Source organism: Vanellus vanellus (assembly GCF_965231255.1).
Source record: "Vanellus vanellus genome assembly, chromosome: 4".
Taxonomy (NCBI): Eukaryota; Metazoa; Chordata; class Aves; order Charadriiformes; family Charadriidae; genus Vanellus; species Vanellus vanellus.
The window spans coordinates 5,560,710-5,581,524 of record NC_138909.1 but is presented as its reverse complement, the minus strand read 5'-3'; the positions used below and the strand labels follow the sequence as shown (position 1 = coordinate 5,581,524).

General features: G+C 38.4%; 1 protein-coding gene and 1 long non-coding RNA gene across 2 annotated transcripts in view; one reads left to right on the top strand and one right to left on the bottom strand.

Annotated features, from left to right (window-relative positions):
* The window catches only part of SEC24D (SEC24 homolog D, COPII coat complex component), a gene marked incomplete at its 5' end in the record, with an annotated part of 52,256 nt that extends 32,975 nt beyond the window's left edge, over positions 1-19,281 (top strand). Inside the window, 13 exons of the mRNA XM_082482006.1 lie at positions 2,734-2,858; positions 7,591-7,782; positions 8,437-8,530; positions 10,964-11,080; positions 11,555-11,725; positions 12,477-12,573; positions 13,234-13,379; positions 13,855-13,993; positions 14,448-14,566; positions 15,673-15,852; positions 16,363-16,554; positions 17,075-17,164; positions 17,574-19,281. Of these exons, the coding sequence (XP_082338132.1) occupies positions 2,734-2,858; positions 7,591-7,782; positions 8,437-8,530; positions 10,964-11,080; positions 11,555-11,725; positions 12,477-12,573; positions 13,234-13,379; positions 13,855-13,993; positions 14,448-14,566; positions 15,673-15,852; positions 16,363-16,554; positions 17,075-17,164; positions 17,574-17,714 (1,803 nt within the window). The 3' untranslated portion in view covers positions 17,715-19,281. The remainder of the gene's footprint in view (positions 1-2,733; positions 2,859-7,590; positions 7,783-8,436; positions 8,531-10,963; positions 11,081-11,554; positions 11,726-12,476; positions 12,574-13,233; positions 13,380-13,854; positions 13,994-14,447; positions 14,567-15,672; positions 15,853-16,362; positions 16,555-17,074; positions 17,165-17,573) is intronic.
* Positions 504-9,051, bottom strand: LOC309670888. The gene is made up of 3 exons (XR_014269068.1): positions 8,359-9,051; positions 4,090-4,147; positions 504-1,125 (listed from the first exon to the last, which is right to left on the bottom strand). It is a non-coding gene; the product is annotated as an uncharacterized lncRNA (long non-coding RNA).
* Positions 19,282-20,815: the final 1,534 nt, after the last annotated feature.

Genomic DNA, 20,815 nt, shown 5'->3' with positions numbered 1-20,815 from the left:
ATTCTAGTAAATGTAGATGGAAGCAGAGAATTTAAGCTTACGATATTATGTTTTGTTCTTTTGAGCTGCAGAGTATAAGACTAGCAAGTAAGAATAACAAATAGCACAGCAAAGTCATGGATCACCAGTCTTTAACTGGGGCGTTCATTTGGTTCTAGCTACCATGTTGCAATGTTTAGTGGATACAGTTGAAATTCCGATGCATTTTAGATGCATGTCTTCTATTGATTTTTGAAGAAGGACACATGCCTATGCCTTCCCAATATTGAAAACCTTAGCAAGGGAATTTGCCCATGTAATCTTTTCCTGGCAACAGTAGTTTTAGTATTCTGACCACTAAGTAAGTTACAGTGGAATGGATTCTTACTCCTTAATATTGACACACTGAAGAACTCAATCCAAAGCCCGCTCAAGTCACTGTAAATAATTGTAGTTGATTTTATTAGCGAACAATATTTGATACTTCTGAAAGCTTAAATTACTTAAACTTTCCAAACTGTAGCTCATTTTACAAAACTGCAAGTGTGACTTCATCTGTGCACAGTATGGACATATTTTTCTGTTCTTGCTGAAATCAGGCAGAATTTTCTTCCTGTCAGTGGAACTGAGGTCATGATAAAGTTAGGAAAAGCAACTGGATCCTACAAGGCCTTGAAGTAACTTCCTCAGGCCATCAGATTATTGCTGGTATGAAATAATGAACAGGTTTAATTCCATTTTCACACAAGGGTACTGCTCCAAAATCCAGTGAGATCCCTTAGATGACCTATATAGATTTTATTGAAATCTGGGTTAAACCCCCGAACGGGAGAGAATTGTAGTGAGGCATTACAGAAGTACAGTGTGGGATCCTCAGTGTACATCCAGTGTAGCTCCATCAAATTCAGCTAAGCTTTGCTGATTTCTGGCAGCTATTTTTTGAAAACCCATGTGTACTGAATGGCTCTGTGCCATTTTCACAGTTCTTTTTCTCTGCTCCAGAGTGTACCCTGAGTGATGCAGTCATCATCACAGTGCATCACTCAGTGCAGTGCCTTTTGCCATATAGCTTAAATCAGGGACTTTCCTTGATAAGTCATCCAGCATGGTCTGTCTTCTTGTTGCGAAGACCCGTCCATAGACTTACTAGAATATTACAAAAAAGAAATCTCTTACAAAATTAACACTTAAGCTGGAAATGCTGTCATTAAATTTTACAGAAGATAACATTATTTTATAATTAATTTTTCATTTTGCTCCCAGTTGCAAAGGTTTAATTCTTTCATAAATCCAGTTTAAGACCAGAACTGAAAAGTCATTTCCTTTTGTGCTTATCAAATGACAAGGATGAACAGCTACAAAAAATGTTAACAAATAACAGCTGTTTTGCATTATTGCGCTCCTGCTAAGCGGATGTGGCAAGAGCACAAGTCCTCATTTCTACCATACGTTTGTCAGAAATTACACAGGGATTCTTTATAAATAGTGATGCGATACAAGAGTTTAGAAGTAGTGTTTGATACAGTTTTTGAAACTAGCATCCAAGTACGGTAAACAGAACAGCTTTTAAAAACACTGCCTCATTTTAGTTCACATGAATTAATCCTGATTTACAGGATTCAAATTAAGTGAGGTCAAGGTTATAATGTTTAGTTTAAAGTATGCCCGGGACTATGAATAAATCGTAATTTAAGAGTTAGGTTATTTTTATTTTTAAATGGATTTTTCAGAGGTTTAGTTTAAGAAGTATAATTTGGGTAAGTGGTCAGAACTCAGTATATGAAGGCAGTGAAACAGTGTAATGGAAAAGCTGTCCGGAATTTGACACCAAGTAATGACCACTACTGGTCTTAGTGGGAATTAGGAAAACTGATTTTAGGGAGTATGATGATTACTGTTGCTATGTCTGCTTTATATGATCTTTTTCGTGGGTACATCTCTAAGCATTACATAGCTTTATTTGAAAACAAAAAACCTTCACCTCACTTTTTATTACTTACAGAAGCTTGTGTCAATAGTGTATGTCACAATTTGTATGCCACTTGCATTACGAATAAGAGGAATTCCCAAGGGAATCCATACCAGACCAAGTCACTGCTGTGTGTGCAGCAGTTACATGCGTTGAATGTTCCACTCATGCTTTGATTATCTTAGAGAAAGTCAGCTTATTCCTGAAAGTACAGTTCAGCTGTTCAGAATGCACTGGAGCATGAGGTAGCAAGACAGACAGACAGGGTGTGGATGATCACCACTTAGTACTGCTAAGACCGGAGATATTTTAATTCTGGTTTAGTACTTTAATTGCATTTTCTGTTTCCAGATGGGTTAGAAATCAGTTAACAGTTGTTAGAGGGAATAAAACCTGAATTTAAGCATTCACATTAACAGAATGGTATTGCATATTGATATAGGGAATGCAGAAACAGTATGGAAACAGCAAAAAGCCAAAAGGCAACTTTGTTTAAACATGAATTCCAGCAGAAAACGTTTGTGTTTCATCTTATCTAATAAACTGTTACCCTTTACATATTTTATTCCATTAGAATGCTATTTTCCAGTAATAATGGCTTATTCCAGGGGTGGACGTGTCAATACATGTCAGCTTTCTGCAATAGTTACTATTTATGATCCATAGATTTTTCAAACAATTGAACACAGTATTTAGATTGCCTTATGGTACCACCTGTAAATTTTTTTTTGACATAACAGGACACTGTCTAATTTTCACTGTGAATGGTCATTTTTTTTCTGTAGAACAACAAGCCTCCAAAGCCACCAGCTTATATTTTCATGATTGATGTATCGTACAGAAACGTAAACAGTGGTCTAGTTAAACTCATATGTGATGAACTGAAGACTCTGCTAGATAAACTTCCAAGGTAAAGAAACATCAGTGTGCTTTGCTTAACTAACTACACTGTAGTTTTCATGCAGCTTTGCACGTTGAGAGGTAAAAAAAAAAGCTACAGAAAATGTCAAAATTTACTGTAGAGGCATTTTTGGGGTGATAGTGACCGAATATTAATTTTAACACCACTGGCAGTTCTTAAACTTTGACATGGGCTTACTGTATGAATGGAAAGAATCCATTGTACTGATTGCATGTGTAGCTTGCGTTCTTTTCCTTTCTTGTAGTGAACCCTAGTGGTATTATCAGCTAAGTCCCAGCTTGTAGTTTTGACTTTACTTGCTGTAGTTCTATTTACTGCAATGCTGCTTTTCTCATTAAATTAAACAGGGAAATATCAAAACCAGAATACTCAAGAATGGCAAGTCTCTCTAAAGCCATAGCATTGGTGGCTTATGTCTTTAACACTTGTTAATTATCAAAACTTCTTGCTGTGCTGTGAGACTTTTCTGTCCTGGTATGTATATGAGAGGAGAACAAATCTTGTAAGCAACAAACATTTTATGAAGTATAGCACATTTGCTTTGTGAGCATTAAGCACACAGTAGTAGTTACACTACTGATCAATGTTAATGATGGTATATCATTTTAGTGTAGTTTTTAGTATAGTATATTAATATAGTTTCCATTAAAGTTTAAATAATGCAGACCCACATAGTTAGGTGAGAGCAGTGAAAGACGGAGAAAGTAAGTAGACAAGATGTTTCTCAGCAAGAGCATATAAAAGCTTGAAGAACATACAGAAAGAAAATGCATTCCAAGTAACAATACTTGCAGAAGGAGAACAGACTTAAGGAATGGAGAGAAGCAAAGTGAGGAAGGGTGGGAGATGAGATCCTTGAGATAATCTGGGATATGTTAAAAATCTTTTATCATATGTCCTTCTGGGATCTCTGTGCATGAAATAAATTCCAGTTCAGGGTGGGGGGGTTAGTTTGTCAGATGCCCATGTAAGGCCATCTCTCAAGTAGTTTGGCATTGAAGATTATACTGGAGACACAAGTGTTTGATATTATCCTGAACATATCTCAGAGCTTTTCATCAGGATCGGTTTTGACTGTGAAGATAATAAAAGGCATGAGTGTAGTAACAAAAAGCAGTTGGCAGTTTAGAAGCACCTAGGCTTGAATAGGGAAAGTTGACGAAAAACGAAAGCAAGTGTATCTACATCACAAAAAAGACACATTCATTCTTCTCCTCACCAGCACTCTGCAGAGATTTCCTGCTAAATAATTTGCAGGGCCGAAGTCTTCCTGTCCACTGAAAAAGCAATAAAAAAACATAAAGAAAGGGCAGGTTCTTCAGTTTCTTCAGACTTGTCTGTTGTCTTTAAACAATATTAATTTAAAAAAAAACAAAACAAAACAAAAACCAACAAGCAAGGCATTCCACCAAAATTTGTGGTGAAACTTTTCTTTTTCTGCTGAGATACAAAGGTCACTGTGCGTTCATTTTGTGTTGCTGGACAAAGACACCTGCAAAAATATTCTGCTGTTACCACATGAGGTGAAAGCCCTGTGCTGGGAATTCACTCTGTGCTCAGATCTTTTAAGAGGAAAGACTTGGAGTAGCAAAGCAATGTTTGTCACAAAAAAGCCATTGGTGTAAAGGCCTGTGCCAGGTGAGCCTGTGAAAGTGGCTGCGAAGTGAGAAGTTCGAGGCAGCAAAGAAAGGATTAAGGTAGGTGGCTCAAGACCTGGTGTGAAGAACTTTGTGATTTTGTAGACTTGTAGCACAGCAGAAAACACAGTATTTGCTTGCTTGAAATTTTAGAGCAGATATTTTCAAACTTTAGTATTTAGAGATACAGAGAAATGCGTTTATAAAAATTGTGTTTGTGAGCTCAGAAAATCAGGCTAACTAGTTGTGCAAATATGATTTTCCGGTGCATAATTAAAAACATTTGAATGCATTTCTGTATGTATGATCCAGACATCTCATTCTGAGAGATGTCTTTTAAAAAGAACTAAATAGTGCGTGAGCTACATAGACAATTGGCTGCTACATTTACAGCTAATATTTAAAACTGTGATAGAAGAAATTGGATGAACTGTGGCCAAACATACTGCACAGGTAAGAGCAGGACCTGAAAAAAAAAAATGTCCCAAATAACTGCTGTGTAACAACTTTGGGATTACTAGGATGATATGGATACTTCTCTTTGAAGTAGTGAAGTGCTGTATGTGCAGAAAGTTAATAATACCTTGTCCTCATCAAGCTCCTGAATGTTACCTGTTAATCACGTTAACAAGAAAATAGTGTCCAAGTGCTGGAAATGGTTAGAAATTTACATTCAGAAATTATGCATGTGTTTGAGTTAGTGTATCTTGGAGGGATTATTTAAAATGCTTCTGTATGGAGTATGTTCAATATAGAATATTGATTTGTTTTAGATCACAGTAGCCCCTTTCTCATCCAGCTGTGTTCCCGTAACACATGAACGGTAGATTAACATTCTAGACTGACATGAGAGTTAAAGATTGTAGACAAGAAAAATTACTTCTCTCCCAAGCTCAAGGTTTTAGGTGAAGCTTGTGAAACTACCGATGACGTGTTTTTTGGTTTTGTTTTTGTTTTTTTCTCTGAAGACAAACAGACTTGATAGCTGGGAAGAGGCTGACAGTTTTTTTTCTATTTGCTGTAAGAAAAAATAAGCAGGAATTGCAGTAAAAGTATATTTGTCTTGTTTCTCCTCTTTAGTTTGACTTTTGATTCTGCAAGCATTTGTGAAGTCATGAAATGCAATCTGTTGGCTGCAGTGGAGCGGGATGGAGGCCCTGCCATTGATTTTGGTGGGGCGAAGCCTATCCTTAGGAGGAAAATACTGTCAAGCCCTGGCTGCTTTAATGTGGTGAAGGCTCAGGGTGACTTAACACTCCTTTGATTCTTTAGAGGTTAGAGTGAAGGATAAATAGTAGATTTTTTACCCTAAGGGGCTAGTAGTTGGAAATACTGTGGTAGGGCTCTGTTATTAAATTCTGTTGCTGTGATAGTAACATCTGTAGGAGTCTGTGTACATTATGGTATCCTTTTTGTCGATTAGCATATTTCTTTGTGTTAAATTTTTTACAATCATAACCTTCCATGAGTGACTTCTTTTATAAACTAAAGATAACAACATCAGCTTGGCTATTTCTGTGCTTCCTATTGCTGCAGTCTCAAAGAACTTTGTGGTACATAGTTCTACATTCTGGTGGGACAGTTCTTGCTGTTCCCCTTTTACAAATGGAAACTGAGGCAGAGAGAAATTAAATAATTTCCTTTTGGGTTATAAATTAAATCAGTGGCATAGCTGGGAATTGAGTGAGGATTTCCAGGCTCCAATACTTGGAATGTGACTTTTCAAACATGCAATATCAACCACAGACTCGGTATTGCTGGTTTGTGACACTTCACCATAAGTTAAGTAGGCTGCTTAAATGTTTAATGTTGCTGTACAGAGCATATGGGCTGACCCTTAGTAATTACAAGCAGCACAGGCTTCCTATCTGGTGTTTTTTGTGCTAAAGGCTGGGTTTGCCATTTGCGAGAGGAACCCCCTGCTACAAGGAGGTGCTATTTTATTAGTAATTAAGACCAATTTTTTTAATAGGCTTTCCTTTTAGAGGAAGGCTCACTAAACTTGGGACTGCAAACCTGCTAAGGGTCTAACTAGTACTGGTACCCTGCTAGCAAGGGCAGAGTGGGCTACTGCTTAGTGGAGTTGCGTCCACAAAAACAGAGACTGAGCCTGCTGCCTGTGGTGTTGCTGCAGGCATAGCTCACAGCAGCAGTGTGCTAGCTTTGGTTTGTCTGGGAACTTACTAGCAATAATGAGTAATTTCTGCAGCGTGTTTTCTGCATGATACGCAGCTATGGAGGATCTAACAGCTTTTGCTGCTTAAAAGTAGTCCTGCAAAAGATTGACCCAGCAAAGTCACCTAGATACTCTTCTAGGACCCGAAAGATGGTGAACTATGCCTGGGCAGGACAAAGCCAAGGAAACTCTGGTGGAGGTCCGTAGCGGTCCTGACGTGCAAATTGGTCATCCGACCCGGGTCTAGGGGCGAAAGACTAATTGAACCATCTAGTAGCTGGTCCCTCTGAAGTTTCACTCAGGATAGCTGGCACTCGGCAGTGAGCAGTTTTACCCGGTAAAGTGAATGATTAGAGGTCTTGGGGCCGAAACGATCTCAACCTATTCTCAAACTTTCAATGGGTAAGGGGGCCGACTCGCTGGTGTGGAGCCGTGCCGTGGAATGCGAGTCCTCAGTGGGCCACTTTTGGTAAGCAGAACTGGCGCTGTGGAAGGAACTGTTCTTACTAGGCATCAATCATTAGTGTCACTGAATTACAAAGTATTCTAAATAAAGCTGATTTTCTAATTGTGTCTTGTAACTAATTGTCCTGTTCTCTCTTTTCCATGTTTTGAGACAACATGGTTTATTCTATATCAGGGACTTTTTTGAGTGCTTGGATAGGATGCACAGCTGATAGGGTTGACATAAATATGCATTTTTAAAAAGGTAAATAATACAGCAGTTGATTTTATCAGGGTGTTTTAATTTGACCTAAGGCAAAGATTACATCTGCTTCGTGGTTGGTTGCTTTGCTGCTCCCAGTACAGATAATGATCTGAAAGCAGCCTTGCATTTCAAAGGAAGGCTTTTATTGCAAGGTCAGAATTTCAAAACTATAACCAGTTGTTTTTCTTTTTCTTACAGAGAAGAGCAAGAAGAATCCTCAGCAATTCGAGTTGGTTTTGTCACTTATAACAAAGTCCTCCACTTCTTTAATGTAAAAAGCAGCTTAGCTCAGCCTCAGATGATGGTGGTCTCAGATGTTGGAGAAGTTTTTGTTCCTTTGCTGGATGGTTTCCTTGTTAACTTTCAGGAATCACGATCTGTTGTTATCAAGTAAAGTATACTTATTCCATATGTGAATAAGATCTGAATGCTTATGATATGCATTATGCCTTTTAGTAAGTTGTGTTATTGGGTTTGGGAGGGGTGCATGTGTTTATTGAAATACTTTAGAAGCCAGCAGATGCTTCAAGTCATATGTTTCTACCTCTGAGGCAAAGAAAAAGTGGTATCACCACCACCTCCCCAGTGCTGAATTTGAAAGCATATTTAGGCCAGGTGTAAACCATGCATCTTCAGCTGTGCTTCTTCAAAAATGGGAGGGGGGTTGCAGCTGTGCGCCATGTTGCATGTTTTTCCTATTGTGATGTATACGATACACACCTGGATATGATCTAAGGACTCTTAAAGACCATACACCACACTGAACTCCTTAATTTTTAGCTATTTTTTGTTTATTGCATGTTCCTTTTTGTTACTAGCTTTGAAATGGTGCATCTTGCAGAATTTAAAAATTAATTTATTTTTTTTTTATTCTGGCTGGAATCCTAAGAAATTGAGCAATCAAAATTCTTTCTTTCTTTTTTTTAATATAAATCTGCCTGGAAAACATCTTACTTTGTAACATACCAAGTCTTCACACAGGATGTTTGGGGATTATCCCAGAGATGCTAACCAGTTGAGACGATATCCTTTTGTCTTTTGTAGCTTGTTGGACCAGATTCCAGAGATGTTTGCAGACACTAACGAGAGCGAGACCATCTTTGCTCCTGTTATCCAGGCTGGCATGGAGGCGCTAAAGGTTAGAATGTTCCTCTCTGTAAGAGAAGCAGTTCTTTAATGAGAATAAGACTTGAGCTGCAGAAATTCCGTTTGCTGAAAGCCAGTCCCAAGTCCTACAAATCACAATGGGAAGTTAGAAAAAAAAGTCAGTGATTGTTTCCAGCAGTATTTCGTTATTCTAACAGTATGTTTGAACTGCTGTAGTCAAAATGAGAACACTGACAAGCACAACATCTGTTTCCAGATTTTGCTTATTGAGGGAAACCAGTCCCTAGGGTCTATTCCACATAAAATGGATGTTTAGAAGATGAGGAACAGGAGTCGGTTTCTCATTCAGCATTTGAGAGGAATAAAAAAAGAGTTTAGTTACTGCAACAGAACTAACAGATACTCTGGGTGTTTGCACAGACATCCAGTCCTTGCAGGTCCAAAGGGCAGGAAAAGAATCAGTGTAAGATAAGACTTCTCCTGCTTCTGCTGACTGCTTATGCAAAACGAGATATTTATGACTATTTATGACTGAATTGGGTAGGGGGTAGGAGGGTTTCCGCTTAACTGACAAGTTCTCACAGCTTGAACACAGCTGAAGATGAAACCACAGGTCAAGATGCACCCCTAGTTGCTTTCTGGGACATCCCCTAAAGCGCTGACATTTCTGTGGAGCGCCGCCAATTAAAAGAATGCCACCATGGTTCACCATGAGATTTCTAGGGGCAGAAAACAGCCAGTGGTGTTTTAAAACAGTTGGTTAATCTGTGAGCTGTGTATAAGTAAAGCATGAACTTTGAGTAGATAAATTTGTTGAACCAAAAATGCACATTTCTCAAATCTGTTTCTTAAATATTTAATTAGTACCTGGGGTTTTTTTTTTGTTATTTATTCATAGTGCCAGAAGGTATGTGTGCAAAACATACATCTGGTTACAGCTTCTGTCAGAATGCTTTTCCCTAATACTTCACTTCTACAAAACAAACTTAAGGGCCATAATTGTAAACTTCCTTTGATGTTGGCTATGAAAGAAAGCAGCTTGTAATTAAGCTTTTTATTTAGCTCAGTATTTTAAAGTTATAATTTGTAAGGATTTTCACTGTGAATTATTAATATGCATACATATGTGCTCAATATGTGTTCCTATTTGAGATTAATTTTAATACCGTTTCAGAAATAATATATCTACATTTTAGAAAATTTGTCTATCATGACCAATTGGTGTTTGGTAAGTCAGTTTTCAGCAGAATGCTTCTTAAAAGGAATTGAAGAAATTGGCATTTGTGATTAATGGTAACTATGTTTGAAATATTAGAGGTGAAATGTCAGCTCTGTTAAAAGTAAGATATTGTCTTCAATTGCATATCTGCCATAGCAAAGAGATTTTTTTTTTTTAGTTTTCCTAGAATGCCGTAGCTTATTTTGAAATGTGGAATATCTTTATCTTGTGAACATCTTAAGATCTGCAGGAGAGAGTACCAAAGCTGAGTTGTGTCTGTAGTCTTGGGTACTGCAGTCTTAACCTGGATGTGCGGTTAAGTCTGGAGAGGAAAAGAACAAATCCCTCTTTCCTCCCCTCATCCCTTCACCCAATTTCTTTAATACTTGAGGACCTCAGAACTTGCTAAGCAGTTTTCATTTCACTTTGCTTTAACTTTTGGTGAGCCCTGAAGTGGTCAGGCGGCTGGACTAGATGATCGTTATAGATCCCTTCCCACTGAAATACTCTATTCTGTTCATTCCCATTAGCTGTCTCACTAGTAAGAGTAAACAATAAACGGGACTTTCAAAATTTTGGTGGAAAAGCTTGTTAATAGTACAAAGATGCCTGCAGTACTGCTACTGTTGTTACTCTCTTCTTTGGAATTTAGGGGTTTCTGTCAGTGGTTTGTCATCTCAGTAAAAATCATGTTCTCATTAGAGTTCTAAATAAGAATAGAAAACTGGAATAAAACTGGCAGTTACTTAATTTCTTAGTGACAGGAGGAAATGTTCATCACACATTTTGATACTCCTGGATCTTAGTGTAGATTTGAATGTGGAATCTCATACAGGAATGTTATCGTTGCTTGTCTATAAAAGTGTAGTAAACACTAGTATGTCTGAACTGAATGAAATAATTTTTGTTAAATTACATTACATTACATAATGCTTGTATCCAATTGGAAAGTCTCCAAGACAGGTACTCTTAGTTTTGCCCATCAGGATTTTAGATTCCTATGGAGAAATTGCTGTAACAATGCGTCAGCCAACATACCTGTGCGCTAGTCTTATTTACTGACATAAAATTCCCTGTTTGTTTTGGTACCTATTTCCATAAAGTTGGGAGTCTCTAAATGAATTATTTAGTGCTGAGGAACTTGCAGAAAAGTTTATGCTGTTCTCTGAGATACCACAATGTATGAAAATTGGGCTTGTTTATCTAAGCAGTAATAAATATGCTAATATGGTGTCTTTGAAACAGGCTGCAGAATGTGCTGGAAAATTGTTTATCTTCCATTCTTCATTGCCAACTGCGGAAGCACCAGGGAAGCTGAAAAACAGAGATGACAAAAAACTACTCAATACAGATAAAGAAAAGGTATTTTCTACTCTGAGTTAACAAAGGACTGCTATTATGCTGGATTTCTCTAACAGAGCCTTGATCATCTTTCATTTATTTTCTTTTACAAAGATGTATTGTTTAATTGTGTACTATTCCCATTCTCACTGTGCCCTGATTCTGTAGGGAGCTTGATTTGGCCCTGCAGGAACACAGAAGTCAAACTGTGGCAGAGCCACCAGACCCATCAATAAAGGAAAAAACCCCAGCAGCAAATAATACCCCTCATCAGGAGCCTTTGCTACAGGCCTGTTTAGTGCTTTAGTTCTCTAAGAACGTATGGAGTTGGTTCCCTGCATACATGTATATGGACAGGGGCAACATGTTTTAATTGAGTTCAGGCCTAACTTAAAATGTCCACTTCATCTTTTTTCTTCAACTGGGCATTTGGATTGTGGTTGGCTACCAATGGTATCTTTATGTTATGACATTTTATTTTTTAATTCTGTGCAGACACTCTTCCAGCCCCAGGTAAATTCTTATGAGGTGTTAGCCAGGGATTGTGTGGCTAATGGCTGCTGCGTGAATTTGTTCCTCTTTCCAAATCAGTATGTGGACATTGCCTCCATGGGTCTCGTCACAATGTACACTGGAGGAAAACTGTACAAGTACAGTAACTTCCAGGTAAGTGATGCAGGATTCCTGCCTTTCAGATCGTAACACCTGGGGATTTGTTGTTTCTCTTTTTGTTTCAGGTACTTCGACATTTAACATATAAAAGTACAGTAACTCTAGAAAACTTAGCTATAAACTCCAGGGGATAAAATTCAAACTTAGAAATAACATTTCAGGCTCAAATACATATCTTGAAACAGTAATAAACTGGTTCGTATATTAAAATTAAATCTACTTACTTAAATATGCTGGCATCTGAGCAGGGAAGTCAATTACTCCTGTATATATAAAGATGCTTATGATAAAGACACCAAAAAAGATGTAACACCACTTGTTTGTTTAAAATTTCATGAGACACTCTCTGGGGTGTAGGGGACTCTCTCTGTCAGGAACTAACCTGCAAAAGCATTTTTTGCGAAGGCAGCAAGGCTACTCTGTAATTGCTCGGGCTGTGCCATGAAATCCTAGCTACGCTGCAAGGTTAAGTGCAAGAACGGGTGTTACTGGAGGTAATTTGATTGAACAGAAATTGTGGACGTCCAAGGCTAGTGACGACTTGGTGCATATACGTGTTTCCCCTAACAAAACAACAATCAACATTGTTTATCCCTTTTTAAAGGAAACAAGAGATGTTAAATGTGAAAAGAACAGATTTGATGCTGAGGGGGGGTCACAGGGAAGGGGAGAGGGTTGGGTTTCTGCTGTGCTGCTGACACCCAATGGGTGAACTGCAACTTTTGATTTTGCTTTGTGTTTCTAGCTCGATGCTGACAGCTCACAGTTCTTAAGTGACCTCAGGAAGGACATAGAAAAAAAGACCGGATTTGATGCAATAATGAGAGTTCGGACAAGTACAGGTAATGGTGTCCATTGGGAATGAAAATCAACATGAATGCATATGACAATATAGAATTTTAAATCATTCAGTGCTGTACAGATCACTTTTAAGATCGGGTTAACTGTTGTATTTCTTGAAAAGCAATTGGCTAGACCGACAAAATGCATGAATATGTCCTTCCTGTATATGCCTCCATAATCATTAATTTTCAAATATGGGCAAGGCTTCTGATCATTAGGCACTTATCTTGGATTGCAAGTAAGTTGTATAAAAAAGTGTTGCTGCTGGATACTGACATGTTCCTTCATTTTCATACTTCAAATGACATCACTGTGTCTACTTTCCAAGCATTCATTCTTACCTCACATGCAAGTATTTATCTGAGAAACATACACACGCAAAGTGGCCAAGTCAACAGCACAAAAGGTTCTGGGTGGTCTCAGTGTCACAGCACAGCTTCATGGGCCATCAGCTTTCCCTCTCACCCAACTGTCAAAAAATGCCATCAGCAAGGACAGTTAGTGCAGGCCCCTGAGGCTGCAAATCTCTGAGGGGAAATGGTTCCTGTTTCAATAAGGAAAATTAGCTGACCATAAAAAGAAAGTCACAAAATAAGGTCAAGTTTATTTGCCATTTTTAAATAAAAGGATGTGTTTGTTTTGTTCTAATCTGGCTGCAGGCTTCAGGGCTACAGACTTCTTTGGTGCTATTTACATGAACAACACCACAGATGTAGAGATGGCAGCGGTTGACTGTGACAAGGCAGTGACAGTGGAGTTCAAACATGATGACAAACTGAATGAAGACAGTGGCGCCTTAATTCAGGTAAAAAAACTTAAGTACATGTAACAAGTTTTTCTGTGTTGGTTTTGCCAAGCGATAATGTGATGGGCAGAGTACTTCTCAGCAAGTGTCTCATCACTTGTATGGCATCTTTTCAGATACATTAATTTGAACTGTTCAAATATTACACTATTACAAAGTACAATTTACAATTGGTGGTCTGTTTTCAGATGATACCGTCACTATGTAGCAAATGAGAGTATTAAGCCTTTCAGTCAGCCATATTATCATTTTTTACAATCTTAAGATTATTAACTTTTATAATGACTAATATACTTCCATAAAAATATAGGTATGTTGGTCCTATAGGTGACAGCAGCACTGAAATGGCACTTCAAGGCTAGGCTGTCTTCAGAAGTAATTATATGCCTTCTGTGCACAAATTAGATGACTCTTGCATGACAGAAGCCTTTTGTTTTAAAATAGAAATAAATGATAATTTGCTCCTCTGTTGCAGTGTGCTGTCCTTTACACATCAGTAAGCGGGCAAAGAAGACTTCGCATACACAATATAGGTTTAAATTGTAGCTCCCAGTTAGCTGATGTCTACAAGACTTGCGAGACCGATGCACTCATCAACTTCTTTGCCAAGTCGGGTAAAGTTAAAACAAACCCATTTTGTTTCCTTTTTTACTTTGGGGTGGAGGAAGGGGAAGGAAAGGGCGCCAAAGTGATTACCTAGTGGGAAATGTTTTGTAACCTTCTGCTCCAAGCCTGAGCAATTCTTGAAGTATTATAAAATTGAAAAGACAAATCAGGTATTTTAGATACACTGCCATAAAAGTAATGCTTGTGAAGGTAGCTAGAAATACATTATGCACAAAACTGTGTAAGCACAGTAGCAGAAATGGACATTCTATCATAGTGTTGGAGGTTTGGTGGGGTTTTTTGGGCAAATGTGACTAAACATTCTCCAAGACAGTGTCTGTCTATAAGAGAGACTAAAAAGCAGCCATAAACCTCCGCTTAGTAAAATTAGAAGCTAGCAGAATATAGGTACTTTAAAAGTATGTCCCCATCTTTAGCACACTTATTCTTCTCTATTTGTAGCTTTTAAAGCCATTCTAAGCCAACCACTGAAGACTGTCAGAGAGATCCTGGTGAATCAGACAGCTCACATGCTGGCCTGTTACAGGAAGAACTGTGCCAGCCCCTCGGCAGTAAGCCAGGTAAAACCCATCCGAACTCAGTCCTCCCCAGCCAGGCTTTGCAGGAGATGAAGACCACCCCTGCAACACCAGCACTGCCAGAAAGGAAAATTTCAGGACAGACTTTTCTTTCAAATGTAATTAATGACAGGTGGGATCCAATGGTAGCAATTACAACACAGGGAGGTGTTGTTCCGGAACAAGTGGCAATGCCATTGAGGAAACTGATGATCATATTCACACAAAGGAGCTTAGACAGCCTTTTTCTTCCTGCTGGAACTGCATGCTGACTCACAAAGCTTTCATTTTTTCTTCTTATGCCGGTTAAAGATTTTAGTATTCTAATAGCAGGAATGGTTGGCTTGCTGACACTTTTTTTTTGAATGACAGTTGGCAATTTTGTACATGAATGCTGACGTCAATAGGAAGGCCAAAGGACTCTGACAGTGTTGAAGGCATTTGATTTAGATTAGTTCCTTTGATCTGATTTAAATTTAATTTTCCAATTCTTTTTTCTTCTTGAGTATAACATAGAGATTATAATTATTAGCAGATCCTAATTACAGGACTTAAAATTCAATGCTCCAATAAAAGCAACAGTTGTTTCCTTTTAAATTACTCACCGTATGTCCTGGCTATTCAACTTAGAGAAAGGCTAAGGCTTTTACATACCATGCAATGCTTCCAATAATCAAAAGCCTGGGCAATTAACTGGTTAATGTTAGTCAAGACAAATATGTTAGAAACAATACCAAAGAGACATGTACTAGTGGACTTTCATTTCCCTCCTAAATTGTTCAGAGAAAAAACACCCACTTTTCCTATGTGACTCCCCTTTAATTTAGTACCTAAAAACAAGCATAGGTTACAGGGCGATGACAGCATCCAAGATGACACAACTACAGGCTGTAGGACAAATAATTTTTGTTGGATTCTTATTAAATGCGTTAACCATTCTGAGCTGTCACATCTGTTTTGAAACAGCACATATAAAAAACTTTTCCTAGTTTGTTGTTTTTTTTTTTATGAAAGGAAACAAGCAGTGGTTTATTTAAATGTTTGAAAGCCCAGCTCTCATTCACCAGCTCACAGCATATATGAAGTAACAATCTGTCTCTGCCTCTCAGCTCATCCTTCCTGATGCAATGAAGGTGCTGCCAGTGTACATGAACTGCCTGTTGAAAAGCTGCGTGCTGGTTGGCAGACCAGAAATTCCAACTGACGAGAGAGCATACCATCGGCAGCTGGTCATGTCCATGGGGGTAGCTGATACGCAGTTGTTTTTCTATCCCCAGCTTCTGCCAGTTGTGAGTATGTTCTTTGCATATCTTCTCATTTTTAGTATGCTGTGATTTCATAATTGTGCAGATGCAGAAGAGTCTGTCTGCTGGGCAAGTGTTGTACTGCCATGCTGGATTACATTTTTACTGTGTTGTAGTTGCTAGTTGAACTGAATTGAGGAGAGAGGGTAGAACCTCTAGTTTAACAGAAAAATGGGGAGGTAACATTATCAGTCATTGACATCAGCATCCTCTAAGAATCTCACCGCACAAGGTTTTTGCCCAGGCTAATGAAAGATGTCAGCTTTACTAAAGATCAACACTGGTGTGCTCGTGTCTCCCCACTTACGGCAGGTCTTCCTTTGCACACAGTGCATTAAATGCAAAAGAAGAGATTTGATTTCTAATTCCTCTAATATGGTAAGCAACCACTAAGACACACTAAACCTTTCAATAGTTACTTTTCAGTATCTAATTAGAGCTTTAGTCACCTTGAAGACACCAGGTCTACAACTCTTGCGTATTTTTGTCCCACAGCACAGCCTGGATCTTCAGAGTGATGCTATCCCAGCTGCTGTCCGCTGCTCCGAGGAACGTCTCTCAGAAGGAGGGGCATTCCTTCTGGCCAACGGTCTGAATATGTTCCTATGGCTGGGAGTCAGTGTGCCGCCAGAGCTCATCCAAGGGTTCTTCAATGTGCCATCCTTTGCACACATCAGCACGGAGGCTGTGAGTAGATGGAGACTGGTCCCTTTTTTAGAATTTATATTTTAGCTAAGACCGGACTGCTAATCAGAAACAAGTGAGGCGTTTTTTTGTCATTCAACTAGAAGCAAAAAGAGGTAACCAGCAGAAGGTGTTAAGACACCAGAAGTGTTCTAACATACATAAAACTTTAAGCTTTTAACACTTTGCACACTTAAAGGTGAGAAGCTTGCACAATGTTTTCAGACGTTCTTAAGCTCTTGCTGTTGCAGATATTAAAGTCCTAGTGATTGTGTACTGCTAACATTGGAACAAAACACTCTGCAATAGTTAAAATTTCTCCTGATAATTAATTTTCATATAATGATTATTTTTAACTGAAAAATGGCTTAGCCAGGTAGTCTTTAAGATGAGACAGATGAGACACTTTTGTGAAGGAGAGGGCATTTCCCAGTTTGGAATGAAATGCACAGTAACTTGCATCATGAATATCAGCAGCTAATCTTCTATGCATTCATAAGAGATGTGACTCTCATTCTAACAGACATCACTGCCTGACCTGGACAATCCACTTTCTAAGAAACTTAAGTCAATACTGGAGCACATGCAGAGCCAAAAGCCCTACACTATGAAGGTAAGACTTTTCTTTCCCTCAACTCATTTGGCATACCTGTTCAAAAGAACACTACTGGCTTTTACAAAACTGATGGGTAGCTCTAAAAGTTTTTTTACACATCAGGAATTTTCCATTACATCAGTGAGTTCCAGCATGCGTTGTAGGCACAAGCATCTCAAAAGGTGCTTAATTCTTAATCAAGCGATTTTCAGAGGTAGTCAAGTCTAAGCGTTACAATTTTATTCTGCAAGCCTTAATTAACACCACTCTCTCTCTCCCCTGTGTTCGTAAATGCAGCTACTGAAATGTGGAGATCTATTAGTTTGGGGGTTCCTGCCCCCACCCCCCAGTATACAGTAATAGATACAGGAAAACTGTACTGCCATTTAGTATGATTGTATCCTAAAAACCTGTCTCATCTTTTCAGCTGATCATAGTGAAACAACGGGAACAGCCAGAGATGCTTTTCCGACAGTTCCTAGTAGAAGACAAGAGTATTTATGGAGGAGCTTCTTACGTGGATTTCTTATGCTGTGTTCACAAAGAGATCTGCCAGCTGCTCAGTTAAGGAAACTCAAGTATAAGTTGTCAGGTTCTTTTTGATTTTGCAAGAGGGACAGTCATTGGTGCCTGAAGGCTGCCCACAGCTCCACTATACCCAGGCATTCTGGTGTGCTTTTTAGTGAGCCTTTTCTGTGCTCTTCTTGTACAGTTTCATGTCACACAACCTCTCACTAAGTATTTAGCTTACTTATTAAGCTGTAGAATAGGAAGTTCTGCCCTCAGGTATTAATCTTCTGGGAGTCCTGACTCTTTATCCAAGTGAATTGCCAGATTTCAAACTGTCAACGCTTAAGAGCATATGGTATGCATTTATGAAAATATAATTTAGAAACCTCTTTAATTATTCCTTTTGCTAATCATAAGGTGTACAAGAGCCAGGAAAGATGCTAAAAATCTATACAGAAGAGGAAAAAAATACAAAACATTGCTTTTTCTAAGTGAGGACATACAGTTGAATCAGATTTGCAGTAATCATCTAGTTCAATGAGTACATCAAGTCCTTTATGTAAAGCTATTTCTACAGAGTAATTCTTTTTTCCTGGCAGGGCCAAGCATTACTTTTTACAGAACAGCTCTGGGTAACCTTCCACGTGCAGGGTTACCAAGGAAACAAAAATGCCTCAGCTTATAACTGGACTTGAGTAAGTAAGTTTAACAAAAATGGACCACAGTCCAAGAACAGTGATTAAACAATCCTTTTGGTAAGTAAGTTTGGCAGATAATGCCATTCAATTATGGTACAATTCTCTAGTCTTAAAGGCAACAATTAACTTTTAGCATAGTATTTAATTACATTTTCAAAATGGAAGATGTTAGGTTTTATTTAGTATACTTGCTAACTGGAATATTCCCAATACAACTTCAGTCCCTCAAAATTTCAGTGGCAGGTCAACTGTAAGACAGTTGACACATTAACCAAAGGTTATTTGTGGTGCTATAAAAAGAAAACCTCTTGTTTAATACCAGTTTTATTACAGTGACCTCCCCTCACGTGACCGATTTATGCAAACGGTCACCACATTGAAAAATAAGCCTCCACTATTATCAATATTTAAGGTAGAATTTAGAAAGCCAGAGTCTTTTGGAAGAGCTGTTTACCTCAGATACTTCAGTCTGTTTGTATCTTTAGGACCAATGCCTCTGCACGTGAGGTTTGCACTTTTCCAAACTTGAAAAGTTATTGCTACAAAAATCAGTGTTTCAAAGAAAGCAAAAAAAACTTTAAAAAGTAAGGGTAAGTAAGAGTTGGGCCTCAAAAAAACCCAAAAGTGCCTTTAAACGTGTTAGTGTCAATACCTAGTGTTAATCACTTTAATATCCTAGACAAGCAGTCAAGATGCGTATTTCTGGTTTGAAAGCTTATCAAAACAGTTGTATCCTTGTGCATTGACTGAGTGCTCTTAAAGTAAGTGGCTATATTACAAAAGGATCCTTGGACTGAATTCAGCTGCCAAGACAAGCACTTTTTAATTACCCTGTAAAAAGTATTTGTTGCCATTCCAAATCAGTGTACTTTGTCAAATGACACCAGCAACTCTATGTGCAAAGAAATAAGCAATTATTAATTATAATCGTGTGTGTTTATTCTTCCATATACTAAGTCCTCCAAGGTTGTTTTTTTTTCAAGGTATCCAACACCTCTTAATCAGTAGCACCTAAAACTAGTACCCCAGGTCACTAGAGGGTGGTGTTTAAGGCAACAATGGAAAGGGTTCATGCAACTCTTCCTCCTGCCTTTACTTAGAAGCACAGCAAGACAACATAAAAAGTTTGTTATGCTGACTTCAGAAGCCAGGCAGCATGGCAAAGTTAAATTAGCAACAATAATTCTTACACAGCATAAACAATGCCATGCATCCACCACTATAGGTAAAGTAAAGACCACCATAGGCCACCTTCTACTCTGACTTTAACGACAGCAAGCTTATCTGGTGTTAGAGTTTTCAGTGTGTTTCCACTGTTAGCATCACCCCCAGTTACGGTAAGACAACTTGCTCGAACTAGGTCCCCAATGTGCCAAAACAGCCTCACAAGCAAACTGTTTTAGAAAAATCACTTACCAGCTGAGTCAGGAAATGGGAAGATGCAGCTGTTCTCCCATAGTAAGGCTTACTCAGAACCCATTTCCTTCTGTTATTCCATGGAGTTTGCCAATGGCCAGAAGATCACGTCTACACTGCAACCATGGGCATCTTCTGCTTGGTCAGTTCCGGCCATGCAAGCACCACTGACCAGCTGCTTTAGGGCAACCTGTTTTACACCTAGAATTCTAATGCAAAGCATCCACGTCCCTTACCTGTGCAAAGCCTACAGAAAGCAGGATTTCAGGCATAGAGATGCTATTCAGAATGAAGTTGTTGTAAGACAAAGCTCTTCATACTTGCATGGCTAATTCATCAGAGATCCAGCCTTTCACACAGTTAATTTTTCCTATGTATCATAATGGCTAAACTAGCACCAAGATGTAGACACACATTGACACAGCAGCTCTTACAGTAATCATAACAGTTGTCACACAGATGTATTATAAGTGCAGTTCTTGTCTCCAGCATAAACAGCAGGGCTGTAATAGTCAACAGTAGTTGACTAGTCTAGAGTAGTTAGGCTTCTCCCCCCCTTTTTTGTTTTTAATTGCTGTAATAATTAAACTTACTTCATGTTTCACCACAGAACTTACCTATTGCTTGCTTTTTCATCCATGAGAATGACCCTATTAAAAAAAGGATTATTAAGCTTTCCTCCACATTACTAAGTTGACCTTCATCCCATTGCACTGGGCGATTTCTACTACAACAATGGACTTGTCACCAACGTTACCAATTTTGGAAGGAGAAATCATTTTTTTCTACTATATACAGAAACAGTGGGTCTCATTATCAATCACTTTCAGTTACTCAATGTATCCTTAAAAAGACATGTTCAAGAAACAAGAATTTTTAGATGTTTTCAGTGTAATGGGCTTGAAGCGTTCATTTATTCTTTTCCAGAATGCATTCTGGATATTTCCATCTCCTGCCAAGGATTTTAAAATATCTGAGTATTCCAAAATTAATCCCTTAACTTAATGGCATTTAACTTCCATTTTCAGATCAAAATTGTTCTTTA